We start from the raw sequence: 17,470 nt of genomic DNA, 5'->3' as shown, positions 1-17,470 counted from the left end.
GAACTTTATTTTATTTAACAAATTTGTTTTGCATTATTTCATCAAGCAAATTAAAAAAGTGATATTTAAACATCTCAAACTGTATAGGCAAGTCAATGTAAGAATAACTTTTATATTGTTATAATATTTCAATATCATTATATATAATATATTCAATATATTTAAAGATGAACATTTACTTAGGTTTACATGATTATACATACATACATCACTTATTTTTTAGAAAAATGTTGAAATGTGAGTATCAGATATGATAAATCAGACTTTTGAGGAACATTTATCACATTTACATTTATCTCTCAATAATTATTGTATTGCATTGCATTATGTATTGTCCCCCATAATAACATCTACAGTTTTGCAAATAAAATTAAAAATATCACCTTACTATGACATATTACTGGGAATTTAAAATGTCTTTTTACTTTTTGGCCATATAAATACCAGAAACTTCACCAGTTTGTATATTTCTGCTCAGTTTGGGCCTTGTATATTTCTGCTCAGTAAATGTTTTTCCTCCTCCCCAAGTATGAACTCCATATTCTCACTATATCATACTATATGAGCCATTAAATCCTGATATATCAAATTATACTCTACAAAAAAATAAACAGATTTGGTCTAAAATGTCAGTATATTGTATCATTTCAAAAAATGATCATGCATTACAGGATTTGTTCACCCGGAAATGTAAATTCTGTCATCAGTTACTCCTCATGTTGTTCAAAACCTTTCTTTTTCTTCAAAATAAGATATTTTGAAGAATGTTTTTCATGTTTTTCTTTACAGTGAATGGTCCAAACCAACATTGGCCCTTAACGACTTTCTTTTTTCAAGGTTTCACAGGTTTGGAACAATATGAGGCTAGGTAAATGATGACAGTATTAATATTTTTGGTCTTTTTTTTTAAAATACAAAATAAAATGAAGATTAGGTTGGTTATTATTTGTAATTGTGTAAATTGGTGTATTCTTGTGGTTTAAAGCTTTTGTTTGGCATGGGTTTCACTGTGTAGTGTAAGATCAGAACATGCTGCCGTGTCTCTAGCCATTGTTCCAGCAGTTGCCATGGATTAACCTGCTGTGCCTGTCTTCATCAGAAACATTAGATCATGCTGTCATTTATAGATGTCCTAGATGCCATTAATTAAATTGCTGTGACAACAGCAGGTTAAGTAATACAGGGTGAGGTGTGAATCCAACACAATGGGACAGGCCTGTCTGCATGTACAAAAAATGACACACTGCTTTCCTTTTCTCTTTCAAATAGTATTACACTTGATTGTATGTTTGTTTACATTCAGTGCAGCGTTATTCATTTTCAGATATTTATGTGAAATGTGTGCACGGCTATCATCGTGATTTAATGTGCGATTAGATGTATTGTTAGATATGCGATTAGGTCTTATTTATTTTGTGGATGAATAGGACACCAACATGAAACGCCATTTGCGACCCAGATTTATTCCGTAAGTTGACGTACTTCTGAGTTAAACAAGGACACTGATTTTATCAATCAGGAATCAAATAGAAGATTGCCTGAAAAATAAGAGTGCTTGGAAACATCAGCTGGAAAAAAAAAAGTCATAGTAAAGGTGGAGCAAGTTATAACATTTAGATTTGATTTTGATGAAGACAAACATTTTCTTTGGCATGATGTGCTGAACGATAAATTGTTCACAATAAGACCAGTAACATGTCGAATGTAAAGAGGGGTCATTTAGATTGCAGGGTTGGTTTCAACATTTGATTTCAGCATAAAGTCAACATGAGATGATGTAACACCATTTATGCGCCAGTGTGGTTTAAGTCATGAATCACCTGCCTGAAATTATTGTCTGTTTTGAGAAGTAATAATAGGTATAATGAAGTTGGTTGTGTCAGCTAGTGCTCAGGAATGTCGGTGACAGGGTTTGACCAAATTCAGAAATGTAGAATCCGATTCCTAGAGGTTGACTGATATAAATTTTTTGATTGCCGATATCTTAGAGAGCAGGGTGGCCGATACACCAACAGAGATATGAAACAATTTTGGTCTGTTTGTCACGCAAAGCTATCATATGACCTTAGAAGACATGGAATATAGTTGTATTGTAGTGTTATGCCCCTTCTATGGCCTTTTTGGAGCTTAGTCTGCATTCACTTTACTGTGGAAATGAGGAATCTGGACATCTACTTGGAAAAAAAAATAGTTATTTTGCAGCATGACTGCAAGAAGATTACGGTTTTATTTTTGAGAGAACTGTCCTTTTAAGGAAATGCTGAGGTTGCAGAAATGTATCATAGGCAGTGCCATCTCCCTCTTTGTCATGAATATAAAGTCTGCTTCCCTTTTGCCATGAATGGAAGATTTTGTTTGCCTGAACAGTTGAAATAAACATTTTATGAAACTTTGTTGTATTCATTCTAGGGCTGCAGGATATACTGAAATAAAACTGATGTTGAGATATGGCGTAGTGTTATTGTCATATCGTACAGGCTGTGATTTAATTACGTAAAAATGTGCTAGCGGTCTCAGAACAGCTTGTATCATTTACTGTGAACTTTTTTTAATTTTTTTTTAATAATACAGCCCTAAAAGGATTTCGATCTTAAAACCATTCTTCAGAGTAAAAAGTAATTGTTCAACTTTTTTTTTTTTTTTAGTTATTTTTGATGCAGATGCTCCCCCCAACAAAACCACCCAAATCATTCCAGAATGATCCTTTCTTTCCAAGTAGAGTTATTTAAAGGGATAGTTCACCCAAAAATGAAAATGATCCCATGATTTATTCACCCTCAAGCTATCCTAGGTGTACAAGACTATCTTGTTTCAGATTAACACAATCAGAGTTATATTATAAAATATCCTGGCTCTTCCAAGCTTTACAATGGTAGTAAATGGGGCTCCTGATTTTGAAGCCGAAAAAGTGCATCCATCCATCATAAAAGTAATCCACACTACTCCAGTGGGTTAATAAAAGCTTTCTGAAGTGAAGCAATGGGTTTTTGTAAGAAAAATATCCATATTTACATTGGTCAGCATAAATCAAATGTTGACAAGACTAAGTTTAATATAACCTCTGTTTAACTTATAACATGAAAGTAAGGTTAATAAAATGACTTAGATTACACATTTTACAGTTTTACTCAAATTAGGGTGATGCAAAAATGAGTACACCCCACAACAAAAACTATTACATCTAGTACTTTGTATGGCCTCCATGATTTTTAATGACAGCACCAAGTCTTCTAGGCATGGAATGAACAAGTTTTGCAAAGTGTTTAGGATCATTGTCATGTTGGAAAAGTGCATGAGGACCAAGGGCATGGAGTGATGGTAGCATCTTCTCTTTCATTATAGAGCAGAACATCTGTTAATTCATGATGTCATCAATGACATGCAGCTCCTGACACCAGCAGCACTCATGCAGCCCCACATAAGGACACTGACACCACCATGTTTCACTGTAGGCACCATGCATTTTCTTCACCTTTGCGAAGCCATCAGTTCCAGAAACATTTATCTTGGTCTCATCACTCCAGAGTCCCAGTAGTCTTCATCTTTGTCAGTAAGGGCCCTGGCAAACTCTAGGTGGGCTTTTTTTGTGCCTGTGCTTTAGGAAAGGCTGCTTTTGTGGATGGCACCCATGCATGCCATTCCTCTGCGGTGTACGCTGTATTGTGTCACAGGAAATAGTCACCCCAGTTTGGCGTTCTACTTCTTTAGATAACTGCAGTGAACTTGCATGCTGATTTTCTTCAACGCTTCTCATCAGAAGACGCTCCTGTCGAGGTGTTAACTTCGATGGTCGACCTGGACGTCTCTGTGAGATTGTTGCAGTTCCATCTTTTTTACATTTTTGTACCACTTTTGCTACAGTATTCTGACTGATAAGTAAAGCTTTGCTGATCTTCTTGTAGCCTTCACCTTTCTGGTGTAAAGAAATTATTTTCTCAGGTCTTGTAACGTTTCTCTTCCATGTGGTGCCATTGCTGACAGCATGAAATGGGAAGGGATTTTAACACCCTTTTATAGTCAACTGTCTGCTGGACATCTGTGTAATGAATGATTAGACTCACCTGTGGTTGAATTCTTGTTAAATTAAAACATTTGTAGTCTAAAATTAAGCTTTGCTCCAGAGACTTTCAGTGGGGTGTACTTATTTTTTCATCACCCTAATTTGATTAAAACTGAAGATTTTGTTCTCCAAGTTATATTATTAACCTTACTTTCATGTTATAATTTAAACAGATGTTATATAAAACTTAGTCTTGTCAACATTTTGGAAATTGTTTTTGTGTTCATTTAGATATCGTTTAAAACGTTGCAAAGGTGAGGAGTACAAAGAAATATTGCATGGTGCCTACAGTAAAACATGGTGGTGTCAGTGTCCTTATGTGGGGCTGCATGAGTGCTGCTGGTGTCGGGAGCTGCATTTCATTGATGGCATCATGAATTCACAGATGTACTGCTCTATACTGAAAGAGAAGATGCTACCATCACTCCATGCCCTTGGTCCTCGTGCACTTTTCCAACATGACACACAACACACATCTAAGGCCACTGCTGGATTTCTGAAGAAGAACAGGGTGAAAGTGATTCAGTGGCTCCTGATCTGAACCCAATCGAATACCTATGGGGAATTCTGAAGAGACAAGTTAAGCATCACTCTCCATCTTCTCTAAAAGAGGTCATTCTTGAAGAATTTAAAAATATAGATTTTGCAAAATGTCGCCAACTTATTAATTCCATGCCTAGAAGACTCGGTGCTGTCATTAAAAATCATGGAAAGCCGTACAAAGCACTAGATGTAATAGTTTTTGTTGTGGGGTGCACTCACTTATTATGTGGGGTGCATCACCCTTTTGTTGAAGATTTTGTTCTCCAAGTTATATTATTAACCTTACTTTCATGTTATAAGTTAAACAGATTTTATATTAAACTTAGTCTTGTCAACATTTTGGAAATTGTTTTTGTGTTCATTAATTGTTTAAAATTTGACTTTTCAAAGGGGGTGTACTCATTTACGCTGAGCTCTATATTATATATAGCAGAAAAACAAAATATTGCAATGTCAGTTTTTTTTTTTTTCTTTCCAATATGGTGTAGCACAAATTCATTCCCTTATTTCCCTCCAAATCCTAAATCCTAAACAGTTGTGTTGAAAGTGGTATTTAAAGTTTGTTTGGATTGGCTCTGTCCACTCAACACCTCCACTGCTGACCTGTTTCCACAGGAAGATCTGTGTGCACTGTAAGTGTGTGCGGGAAGAGCATGTGGTGCGCTCGGTGCCCGGCCAGCTGGAGAGAATGATGATGAAGCTGGTGTCAGACTTCCAAAGGCACTCCATATCCGACGACGACTCGGGCTGCGCCTCGGAAGAATATGCCTGGGTGCCGCCCGGAATCAAGCCTGAACAGGTGAGGAGAATCTATAGATACAATGACAATAAAGTTAAGTGTTAAGTAAGTGTTTGGTCTGAATCAGCCAAAGCCTCTCTTACATTCACTCAAGCAGAGCAGCTGCTCTTTTTCATACAATGAAACAAGACTGTCAAGCTTCAAGAAGGACAATAAAAGCATTACCTCAGTTGTCCTGTGTAGCACCAGTTTTGATTTTTCTGTTCTACATTTAACTTTATTCTGGCCAGTCACTGCCCATTTAGACCAGGGGTGGGGAACGCTGATCCTGGAGGGCCATTTTCCTTTTAGGTCCAACCCTAATTAAACACACCTGAAGCTAATCAAGGTCTTCAGGATTACTAAAGTTACAGGCAGGTGAGTGTTTTTTTCAGGGTTAGAGCTAAACTCTGCAGGACAATGGCCCTCCAGGATCAACGTTTCTCACCCCTGATTTAGACCATTAGAGACTGTACCTACATGCAATGCAACTAATCAGTTCATGCATGTTTTATTTATTTTTTTAGGCAAATCTGAAATTGGGCATATGGATTTATAGCCCTATAATTCTTTTGCAATGAGGCAAATGCTAACAGAATTGCAGAATCCAGTCATAAAAATTCCCAGTATAACGTGGAATGTCATGGAATTTGGCAAATTTTGTATCAACAAGTCAAAACTAGGGCTCTATACTTTATCAAATTGTTATATGATTAGTGTCTGTGAATATTAAACCTCAATAGAGTGCTATTTAAATATAAAGTGTGTATGTTCTGCATGTGTGAATGAGCTTGTGTGATGCTCTTGGTGTTTCTAGCATCTGCCGTCTTACTATATGATACAAACTTCATCATACAAAGTTCAATGAACTGCAACTCAAGAAGTGCTCTGAGAGTCACTTCACCAGCATTTCACCATTTAATTTGATAAAACTCATCATCAGATACACAGAAACTCAAAGGTCTTCACTACAACCCACCAAAATAAAAGTCTGGCTTGACTTTAAAGGATTAGTTCACTTTCAAATTAAAATTAGCCCAAGCTTTACTCACCCATCCTAGGTGTATATGACTTATTCTTTCTGATGAACACAGTTGGAGTTATAATAATAAATATCCTGATGCATCCAAGCTTTATAATGGCAGTGAACGGGATCAACGAGTATGAGCTGAAGGAAGTGCTTCCATCCATCATAAACGTGTACTCCACACGGCTCCGGGGGGTTAATAAAGGCCTTCTGAACTGAAGCGATGCATTTGTGTAAGAAAAATGTCCATATTTAACAAGTTATGAAGTAATATATCTAGCTTTCCGCCTTCTATATTCAACTTACGAAAAAAATGGAACTGACGTTGCGTCAGTTAAGCTTTTTCCTTAAGGCAGAAACACACCAAGCCGACAGTCGGGCAGTTTTTGTTCGTCGGCCGACTAAGTTTTCTCAGTGTGTTCCGCATGGTCAGCTGAAGTTGGTCCACGTCGGCTTTTTTTTCGGCCAATTCGACATGTTGAATCGCCGTCTGAGCTCGTCGGGCCATCTGATCATTCTGAATGGCTTTTCATATACTGCCACCTGCTGGTACGGAAAGGCATTTCATCTCACGCAGGTGTAGAACTGATGTGCTACTTGGCCGTCAGCTGTTGAGCGTTGGTTTTGTGTGTCAGGGCAACTTTGGACACAGACGCTGCCGACGTTAGCCAACCCCACAGTTTGTTTTCGTCGCCACTAGTTTGTCGCCGTCGGCTTGGTGTGTTCTGGCCTTTAAGTTGAAAAGGGAAGACGTTGGATGTAGCGTAAGCTTTTTGAACTGTGAGAGTTGGAAGCTAGATATTTGAACTTGTTAAATATGGATATTTTTCTTACACAAACACATCGCTTCGGTTCAGAAGGCCTTCATTAACCCCCCAGAGCCGTGTGGAGTACATTTATGATGGATGGATGTGGATGGAAGCACTTTCTTGAGCTTCAAACTCAATGATCCCGCTCACTGCCATTACAAAGCTCGGATGCATCAGTGTATTTATTAAAATATCTCAGATTGTGTTCATCAGAAAGAAGAAATTCATATACACCTAGGATGGCTTGAGGGTGAGGAAAGATTAGGCTAATTTTCATTTGAAAGTGAACTAATCCTTTAAGAAATATATTACTAGAGTAGAATGTATTTCTCAATATAATAATAATAAAATAATAAGATTATTAAATTATTAATAATAACATTATTAAAACTTTATTTAAGGAATTTAAAAAAGGAATTGTTAAATTTTCATTTGATGAAAAAAATTTTTTTTTAAAAAATAAATAAAACAGATTTCATAAGGCCCCAGACATAATCTGTCACACTATTATATGTGTGTATTTGTGTTCTTGTATGTTCAGGTTTATCAGTACTTCAGCTGTATTCCAGAGGACAAGGTTCCCTACGTGAACAGTCCAGGAGAACGATATCGTATCAAACAGCTCTTACACCAGCTGCCAGCTCATGACAGTGAGGTAAAACTCATTATGCTGGATGCACTTCATGTTTGACATGTTTTCATAAATGAAATTCACCATCCATATTGGCCTGAATACATTATTGATGTTGATAATGTCATGTTGTAAGTCTGTGTTGGTCTCGTGTGAGCTGTAACAGTACTGTAAATGTGTGTGTGTGTGTGTGTGTGTCTACAGCCTCAGTACTGTAACTCTCTGGATGAAGAAGAGAAGAAAGAATTGAGGTTATTCAGCCAGCAGAGGAAGCGAGAGAATCTGGGCCGCGGCATTGTACGACTTTTTCCGGTCACCATGACAGGAGCCATCTGTCAACAGGTAGAGAAAAAAGGAGACAAAAATGGCACAGTCTGCTGATGAGATCAGTCCAGATACATCTTTTCAACTGTAACATCACCTTGAAATGACAACTGACTGCTTCCTTGCATCGGAAATAGTGCATACTTAGCTGAGTATCACTTCAGCTCAAGTATGGAGTGTGTGTAGAAATACTTGAGCTGAAGAGGCACTCGTCTGGCATGTGGTTTCTGGAAACTTTTTGATATGCTGTGATAAATTTAAACTCCAGCCTGACCAGTGCCAAAACAGATACCATATGTACTAGATAAAACCGCATACTTTCCATACACCCCCTGCGATATTTCATGTGTTTTGCCACATTTCAACACCCATAATGCACTCCAGCTGATGAGTAGCTGCCAAGAGGGTGTGACTGTGTTGAGAAGAGGCGGATTATGTCTTGTTCTGTTGATTTGTGTGAATACCCAGTCTTTTTATGAAACACAGAAATAACATAATTAGTATGTATCTTTCTATATGTATCTAGTATGTATCGTTCTTTCATATTTCTACTTGTGAAGTTTTTCATTTTTACTTTTTTTTTATAGCTTTTTATTATAGAGTTGTCACTCTGCTAAAGAACAAGGACAAAGTTAAAGGGTGCTAGACATGTATTGAAGCAGATTTACCCCTTTACTCATGGTAAAATCAAATAAAAATAATGGTAAAAAATAATGTAATTTATTACTCACCCTTATGCCCATAATACCTTAATGTTATAAAGTGACGAGAATTATTTTTGTGCGCCAAAAAAACTAAATAACGACTTTTCAACAATATAGTGATGGGCTGATTTCACAACACTGCTTCAGAGCTTTACGAATCAAATCAGTGATTCAGAGCACCAAAGTCACGTGATTTCAGCAGTTTAGCCGTTTGAATAGAGATCCGAGTCACTGATTTGATTCGTAAAGCTCTGAAGCAGTGTTTTGAAATCAGCCCATCACTATATTGTTGAAAAGTCATTATTTTGTTTTTTGGCGCACAAAATTATTTTCGTCGCTTTTTAATATTAAAGTTGAACCACTGAACTTGCATGAACTGTTTTTAGTACATTAATGGATCTTGAGAGAGGAAATGTCATTGCTGTGAATGCTGGCCTCACTGAGCCATTGTATTTCATCAAAAATATCTTAATTTGTGTTCCGAAGATGAACAAAGGTCTTACGGGTGTAGAATGACATGAGGGTGAGTAATAAATGACAATGATATTTTCATTTTTGGGTGAACTAACCCTTTAATATATAACCTTTATATAGGCCTATTGATATCTAAACTTGCATGTTTATGTTTTAAAATTTAGTTTATGGTTGAAAAAAAATCAATCACTTTAGAAACACTTGGAAGAACTCAAGAATTCCTAAAGTATTTCATAGGGCCTTGGGTGTTTCAGCATGGACATCAAAAATATTGATTTCACACACAAAATTTTAATAAATTATAAAAAAAAAAAATCAAATAAATATTACTATGGTATTAATTTTATTGTACTGTGAAATAAACAATATATATTATTATATAAAAATATTTTAGCAGTACAACAGTACAATGACGATATTTATCTCAATTTCTTTGCTTTCAAATGTTAAATCATAGAGCTTTATTTTATTATTATATTATTTTTACGGAAAGGTAATATGTTTTATCTCTGAAGTAGAAAATCATAAATCATCATTTCATGGGATCTTTAACTGTTACTGCTTCTGCTATCTTGGTTGTTTTATATGACATCACAGCGGTCATGTGGGAGCGGTCAGGGCTTCCATAAAATGCTGAGTTTGCAACTTGTAATTATGAGTTTGGAAACTTTCTAAACCTCTCTTTCCACCCTACTCTTTTCTTTTTTCCTATCCCTTTCCTCTATGTCTGTTGATCAGTGTGGAAGGCAGATTTGTGGCGGTGACATAGCGGTGTTTGCGTCACGGGCGGGTCACGGCTCCTGCTGGCATCCTCAGTGCTTCCAGTGCGCTTCCTGTAACGAGCTACTAGTAGATCTCATTTACTTCTACCAGGACGGACACATCTACTGCGGCCGGCACCACGCTGAACGCATCAAACCCCGCTGCCAGGCCTGCGACGAGGTGAGCGCTGGAGTTCAGCTCTCATCCCTGAATTGTTCACCCCGTTCCTATTTTCATCCTGAATTTGTTGTGTAGGGGGTTATCAGACATGTGCCAGACACACTAAAACTTGGTGCTCATGCAGGTTTAATCCTGGCCTTCAACAATCCCATTCTATTCTATTTTATTAAATTAACCAAAAATTGAATTTGATCCCAGCCCTGCATCACTTACTCAATGGAACTGAAACAGAGATGATGTCACATAACCTTACGCAATATCTTCCTCAGATCATCTTTGCGGACGAGTGTACGGAGGCTGAGGGGCGGCACTGGCACATGAAGCATTTCTGCTGTTTTGAGTGTGAGACGGCACTGGGAGGTCAGCGTTACATCATGAGAGAGAGTCGGCCTTACTGCTGCTGCTGCTACGAGTCACTGTACGCAGAATACTGCGACACCTGCGGAGAACATATTGGTGAGGACAGACACTGTACACCTATATAGTCTTTGTTAAACGATTAGTTCACTTCTGAATGACAATTTCCTGATAATTTTCTCAGCCCCATGTCATCCAAGATGTTCATGTCTTTCTTTCTCCAGTTGAAAATAAATTAAGAAATTAAAACATTCCAGGATTTTTCTCCATATAGTGGACTTCACTGGGGTTCATGGGGTTGAAGGTCCAAATTGCAATTTCAGTGCAGCTTCAAAGGGATCTACACAATCCCAGATGAAGAATAAGGGTCTTATCTAGTGAAACAATCGGTCATTTTCTAAAAAAATAAAAAATTATATACTTTTTAACCACAAATGCTCATCTTGCACTGTTCTGCGATGCGCCATGCATTACGTAATCACCATTATAAAAGTAACATAGGTGGAAGAACTGAGCAAGTGTTTACAAAGTGAACATGCAAAGATTAAGCCAAAAGCCCTTTTCAAAAAAAGGTAAAACAAAGATATCGGACAATTTTGTTGGAGAAAATTAGATGATGAAGTTTTTCACCCTACCTTGTACTTCAGCGAACCTTTCAGCGTAATGCGTGGCTTTGTGGTTAAAAAGTATATACATTTTTATTTTTTTTTAGAAAATGACCGATCGTTTTGTTAGATAAGACCCTTATTCCTCGTCTGGGATCATGTAGAGCTCTTTGAAGCTGCGCTGAAATGGCAATTTGGTCCTTTAACCTGTTGAACCCCACTGTAGTCCACTATATGGAGAAAAATAATGGAATGTTTTCATCAAAAACCTTAATTTCTTTTCGACTGAAGAAAGAAAGACATGAACATCTTGGATGACATGGGGATGAGTTATCAGGAAATTTTAATTCAGAAGTAAAGGAAGAACTAATCCTTATATATTTGAAATAAAAATTTTTTTTTACTTGCTATTAAATCAGCTAAAAAACTAGTTCATGACTTCAGTGTTACACTTTCAAAAGAATGAGCTAGTTGCATTTATAATGCTAGACCTTTGTAATTGTGTTAACATAAACACATTTCTGGAGCACTAGTCAAAGTTATTCTGCATAATTGACATGGTACATTCCTGTCAATTATGGCAGTAAAAAGATAAGTAATTACAGAAAAATGCTGTGGTTCCTTATTGAGATGTTACATGATTAAAGGGTTTGACAGAGTGCTGTAACATTTGATTTTCCTCACTCTCTCTCTTTCTCTCTCTCTGTCTGTAGGTATAGACCAGGGCCAGATGACATATGAAGGCCAGCACTGGCATGCTACTGAAGCATGTTTCTGCTGTGCCTGCTGTCGGCTCCCCCTGCTGGGCAGACCCTTCCTGCCTCGCGGGGGACTCATCTTCTGCTCCCGCTCCTGCTCGCTGGGGGAAGACCCAGAGAACTCAGACTCCTGCGATTCTGCCCTACAGAGCAAATCAGTGTCACATAAGCCTGTTCATAATCCGCAGCGTAGTTCCACACCAAAGCCACAGGGGGGAACCAGTGTCACTGCCGCCACCGCTAAAGTTAGCACACAGAAGAATGCAGTTATACCAACTACTACTACAACAACAACAGAGAATGGGGGTCATTTTCCTCTGGAGAGCAAAGGTACAGATGTTATTATCTGTTTTGTTTTTTTTACTTTTCTCTTTTTTTTAATTTTTTTTATGATGTTTCACACGTTATTTTTTCATTTAAGCTCAGCATGAAATCACTTAATTGTTTTCATTGTGCACATTTTCTATCTGAAGGTTTTATTTATTATTATTTTTAAATAATAAATGGTGATTAAGACTTTTTCTCCCTGAATTTTAATTCTTTCATTGAAAAATAAATAATATTTTAGTAATTCTCTTTCATCACAATGGTGATTTAAACACAATTAACTCTTTTCCTGGCATTGACAGAATTTTCCATCATTTATGAGACAACGCTTCCCTGCCAACTGACCAAAATTTCCATCTTTTCTGTGTTTTCACTGTTATGTGGTAGAGGGCGCTATTACGCAACTTCTGAAAGAGTGCAAAATCTCTGAATCAAAACAGGCAAAAAAAGGAGCAAAAACAAGCGATATCGTTGCACGTTGTAGTCTTTGAAAAATGTGATTTTCTCGAGGGAAAAAAAAAGTGATTTTCTCAGCTCTTTGTTAAAAAAAAAAAGTAAGCAGAGGCTCTTTTCTTTCTTTTAATATATTGCATGTTCAGATATTCATATAACAAAATATTCTGGGAGCCATGAAAGTTTTGTGAAAATTATCAAAAATGCTGGCGGAGAAAGCGTTAAGCACTTTTCTATGGAAGCCTGTTTCCGCCACTAAAAAAAAAAAAAGTTTATCTCACAATTGCAAGTTATAAAGTCAGAATTCTTAGATATAAAGTCGCAATTGCGTGATAAAAAGTCAGAATTCTGAGATATAAAGTTGCAATTGCGTGATAAAAGTCAGAATTCTGAGATATAAAGTTACAATTGCGTGATAAAAGTCAGAATTCTGAGATATAAAGTTACAATTGCGTAATAAAAGTCAGAATTCTGAGATATAAAGTTACAATTGCGTGATAAAAGTCAGAATTCTGAGATATAAAGTCACAATTGCGTGATAAAAGTCCGAATTCTTAGATATAAAGTCACAATTGCAAGTTATAAAGTCAGAATTCTTAGATATAAAGTCACAATTGCAAGTTATAAAGTCAGAATTCTTAGATATAAAGTCACAATTGCAAGTTATAAAGTCAGAATTCTTAGATATAAAGTCGCAATTGCGTGATAAAAAGTCAGAATTCTGAGATATAAAGTCACAATTGCAAGTTATAGTCAGAATTCTGAGATATAAAGTTGCAATTGCGTGATAAAAGTCAGAATTCTGAGATATAAAGTTACAATTGCGTGATAAAAGTCAGAATTCTGAGATATAAAGTTACAATTGCGTAATAAAAGTCAGAATTCTGAGATATAAAGTTACAATTGCGTGATAAAAGTCAGAATTCTGAGATATAAAGTTACAATTGCGTGATAAAAGTCCGAATTCTTAGATATAAAGTCACAATTGCAAGTTATAAAGTCAGAATTCTTAGATATAAAGTCACAATTGCAAGTTATAAAGTCAGAATTCTTAGATATAAAGTCACAATTGCAAGTTATAAAGTCAGAATTCTTAGATATAAAGTCGCAATTGCGTGATAAAAAGTCAGAATTCTGAGATATAAAGTCACAATTGCAAGTTATAGTCAGAATTCTGAGATATAAAGTTGCAATTGCGTGATTAAGTCAGAATTCTGAGATATAAAGTCACAATTGCGTGATAAAAGTCAGAATTCTGAGATATAAAGTCACAATTGCGTGATTAAGTCAGAATTCTGAGATATAAAGTCACAATTGCGTGATTAAGTCAGAATTCTGAGATATAAAGTCGCAATTGCGTGATAAAAAGTCAGAATTCTGAGATATAGTCACAATTGCGTGATTAAGTCAGAATTCTGAGATATAAAGTTGCAATTGCGTGATAAAAAGTCAGAATTCTTAGATATAAAGTCACAATTGCGTGATTAAGTCAGAATTCTGAGATATAAAGTTGCAATTGCGTGATAAAAAGTCAGAATTCTGAGATATAAAGTTGCAATTGCGAGTTATAAAGTCAGAATTCTGAGATATAAAGTCTCAATTGCAAGTTATAAAGTCAGAATTCTGAGATATAAAGTCACAATTGCGTGATAAAAGTCAGAATTCTGAGATATAAAGTTGCAATTGCGAGTTATAAAGTCAGAATTCTGAGATATAAAGTCACAATTGCGTGATAAAAGTCAGAATTCTAAGATATAAAGTTGCAATTGCGAGTTAAAGTCAGAATTCTGAGATATAAAGTTGCAATTGCGTGATAAAAAGTCAGAATTCTGAGATATAAAGTCGCAATTGCATGATAAAAAGTCAGAATTCTGAGATATAGTCACAATTGCGTGATAAAAGTCAGAATTCTGAGATATAAAGTTGCAATTGCGAGTTATAAAGTCAGAATTCTGAGATATAAAGTTGCAATTGCGTGATAAAAAGTCAGAATTCTGAGATTTAAAGTCGCAATTGTGTGATAAAAGTCAGAATTCTGAGATATAAAGTCTCAATTGCAAGTTATAAAGTCAGAATTCTGAGATATAAAGTCACAATTGCGTGATAAAAGTCAGAATTCTGAGATATAAAGTTACAATTGCGTAATAAAAGTCAGAATTCTGAGATATAAAGTTACAATTGCGTGATAAAAGTCAGAATTCTGAGATATAAAGTTACAATTGCGTGATAAAAGTCCGAATTCTTAGATATAAAGTCACAATTGCAAGTTATAAAGTCAGAATTCTTAGATATAAAGTCACAATTGCAAGTTATAAAGTCAGAATTCTTAGATATAAAGTCACAATTGCAAGTTATAAAGTCAGAATTCTTAGATATAAAGTCGCAATTGCGTGATAAAAAGTCAGAATTCTGAGATATAAAGTCACAATTGCAAGTTATAGTCAGAATTCTGAGATATAAAGTTGCAATTGCGTGATTAAGTCAGAATTCTGAGATATAAAGTCACAATTGCGTGATAAAAGTCAGAATTCTGAGATATAAAGTCACAATTGCGTGATTAAGTCAGAATTCTGAGATATAAAGTCACAATTGCGTGATTAAGTCAGAATTCTGAGATATAAAGTCGCAATTGCGTGATAAAAAGTCAGAATTCTGAGATATAGTCACAATTGCGTGATTAAGTCAGAATTCTGAGATATAAAGTTGCAATTGCGTGATAAAAAGTCAGAATTCTTAGATATAAAGTCACAATTGCGTGATTAAGTCAGAATTCTGAGATATAAAGTTGCAATTGCGTGATAAAAAGTCAGAATTCTGAGATATAAAGTTGCAATTGCGAGTTATAAAGTCAGAATTCTGAGATATAAAGTCTCAATTGCAAGTTATAAAGTCAGAATTCTGAGATATAAAGTCACAATTGCGTGATAAAAGTCAGAATTCTGAGATATAAAGTTGCAATTGCGAGTTATAAAGTCAGAATTCTGAGATATAAAGTCACAATTGCGTGATAAAAGTCAGAATTCTAAGATATAAAGTTGCAATTGCGAGTTAAAGTCAGAATTCTGAGATATAAAGTTGCAATTGCGTGATAAAAAGTCAGAATTCTGAGATATAAAGTCGCAATTGCATGATAAAAAGTCAGAATTCTGAGATATAGTCACAATTGCGTGATAAAAGTCAGAATTCTGAGATATAAAGTTGCAATTGCGAGTTATAAAGTCAGAATTCTGAGATATAAAGTTGCAATTGCGTGATAAAAAGTCAGAATTCTGAGATTTAAAGTCGCAATTGTGTGATAAAAGTCAGAATTCTGAGATATAAAGTCTCAATTGCAAGTTATAAAGTCAGAATTCTGAGATATAAAGTCACAATTGCGTGATAAAAGTCAGAATTCTGAGATATAAAGTTGCAATTGCGAGTTATAAAGTCAGAATTCTGAGATATAAAGTCACAATTGCGTGATAAAAGTCAGAATTCTGAGATATAAAGTCGCAATTGCGTGATAAGTCAGAATTCTGAGATATAGTCACAATTGCGTGATTAAGTCAGAATTCTGAGATATAAAGTCGCAATTGCGTGATAAAAGTCAGAATTCTGAGATATAAAGTCGCAATTGCAAGTTATAAAGTCAGAATTCTGAGATATAAAGTCACAATTGCGTGATAAAAGTCAGAATTCTGAGATATAAAGTTGCAATTGCAAGTTATAAAGTCATAATTCTGAGATATAAAGTCGCAATTGCGTGATAAAAGTCAGAATTCTGAGATATAAAGTCGCAATTGCGTGATAAAAGTCAGAATTCTGAGATATAAAGTCGCAATTGCGTGATAAAAAGTCAGAATTCTGAGATATAAAGTTGCAGTTGCGTGATAAAAGTCAGAATTCTGAGATATAAAGTCGCAATTGCGTGATAAAAGTCAGAATTCTGAGATATAAAGTTGCAGTTGCGTGATAAAAGTCAGAATTCTGAGATATAGTCGCAATTGCGTGATAAAAGTCAGAATTCTGAGATATAAAGTCGCAATTGTGTGATAAGTCAGAATTCTGAGATATAAAGTTGCAGTTGCGTGATAAAAGTCTGAATTCTGAGATATAAAGTCACAATTGCGTGATAAAAGTCAGAATTCTGAGATATAAAGTTGCAATTGCGTGATAAAAGTCAGAATTCTGAGATATAAAGTCGCAATTGCGTGATAAAAGTCAGAATTCTGAGATATAAAGTCGCAATTGCGTGATAAAAAGTCAGAATTCTGAGATATAAAGTTGCAGTTGCGTGATAAAAGTCAGAATTCTGAGATATAAAGTCACAATTGCGTGATAAAAGTCAGAATTCTGAGATATAAAGTTGCAATTGCGAGTTATAAAGTCAGAATTCTGAGATATAAAGTCACAATTGCGTGATAAGTCAGAATTCTGAGATATAAAGTCGCAATTGCGTGATAAGTCAGAATTCTGAGATATAGTCGCAATTGCGTGATAAGTCAGAATTCTGAGATATAAAGTCGCAATTGCAAGTTATAAAGTCAGAATTCTGAGATATAAAGTCACAATTGCGTGATAAAAGTCAGAATTCTGAGATATAAAGTTGCAATTGCAAGTTATAAAGTCATAATTCTGAGATATAAAGTCGCAATTGCGTGATAAAAGTCAGAATTCTGAGATATAAAGTCGCAATTGC

At 35.6% G+C, this 17,470-nt stretch overlaps 1 protein-coding gene across 4 annotated transcripts in view; it reads left to right on the top strand.

Moving 5' to 3' along the window:
* Nucleotides 1-17,470, top strand: part of prickle3 (prickle homolog 3) — a 52,312-nt gene that overhangs the window by 26,137 nt on the left and 8,705 nt on the right. For all 4 annotated transcript variants that reach the window (XM_067395395.1, XM_067395396.1, XM_067395398.1 and 1 more), the window contains 6 exons: nucleotides 5,219-5,402; nucleotides 7,759-7,872; nucleotides 8,053-8,190; nucleotides 10,089-10,292; nucleotides 10,562-10,748; nucleotides 11,968-12,342. In XM_067395395.1, coding sequence (XP_067251496.1) covers nucleotides 5,219-5,402; nucleotides 7,759-7,872; nucleotides 8,053-8,190; nucleotides 10,089-10,292; nucleotides 10,562-10,748; nucleotides 11,968-12,342 — 1,202 coding nt within the window. The remainder of the gene's footprint in view (nucleotides 1-5,218; nucleotides 5,403-7,758; nucleotides 7,873-8,052; nucleotides 8,191-10,088; nucleotides 10,293-10,561; nucleotides 10,749-11,967; nucleotides 12,343-17,470) is intronic.

Source organism: Chanodichthys erythropterus, chromosome 9, assembly GCF_024489055.1.
Source record: "Chanodichthys erythropterus isolate Z2021 chromosome 9, ASM2448905v1, whole genome shotgun sequence".
NCBI classification, from domain to species: Eukaryota; Metazoa; Chordata; class Actinopteri; order Cypriniformes; family Xenocyprididae; genus Chanodichthys; species Chanodichthys erythropterus.
Note: the sequence above shows the minus strand (reverse complement) of the source record. Positions and strands in the feature narration are given on the sequence as shown.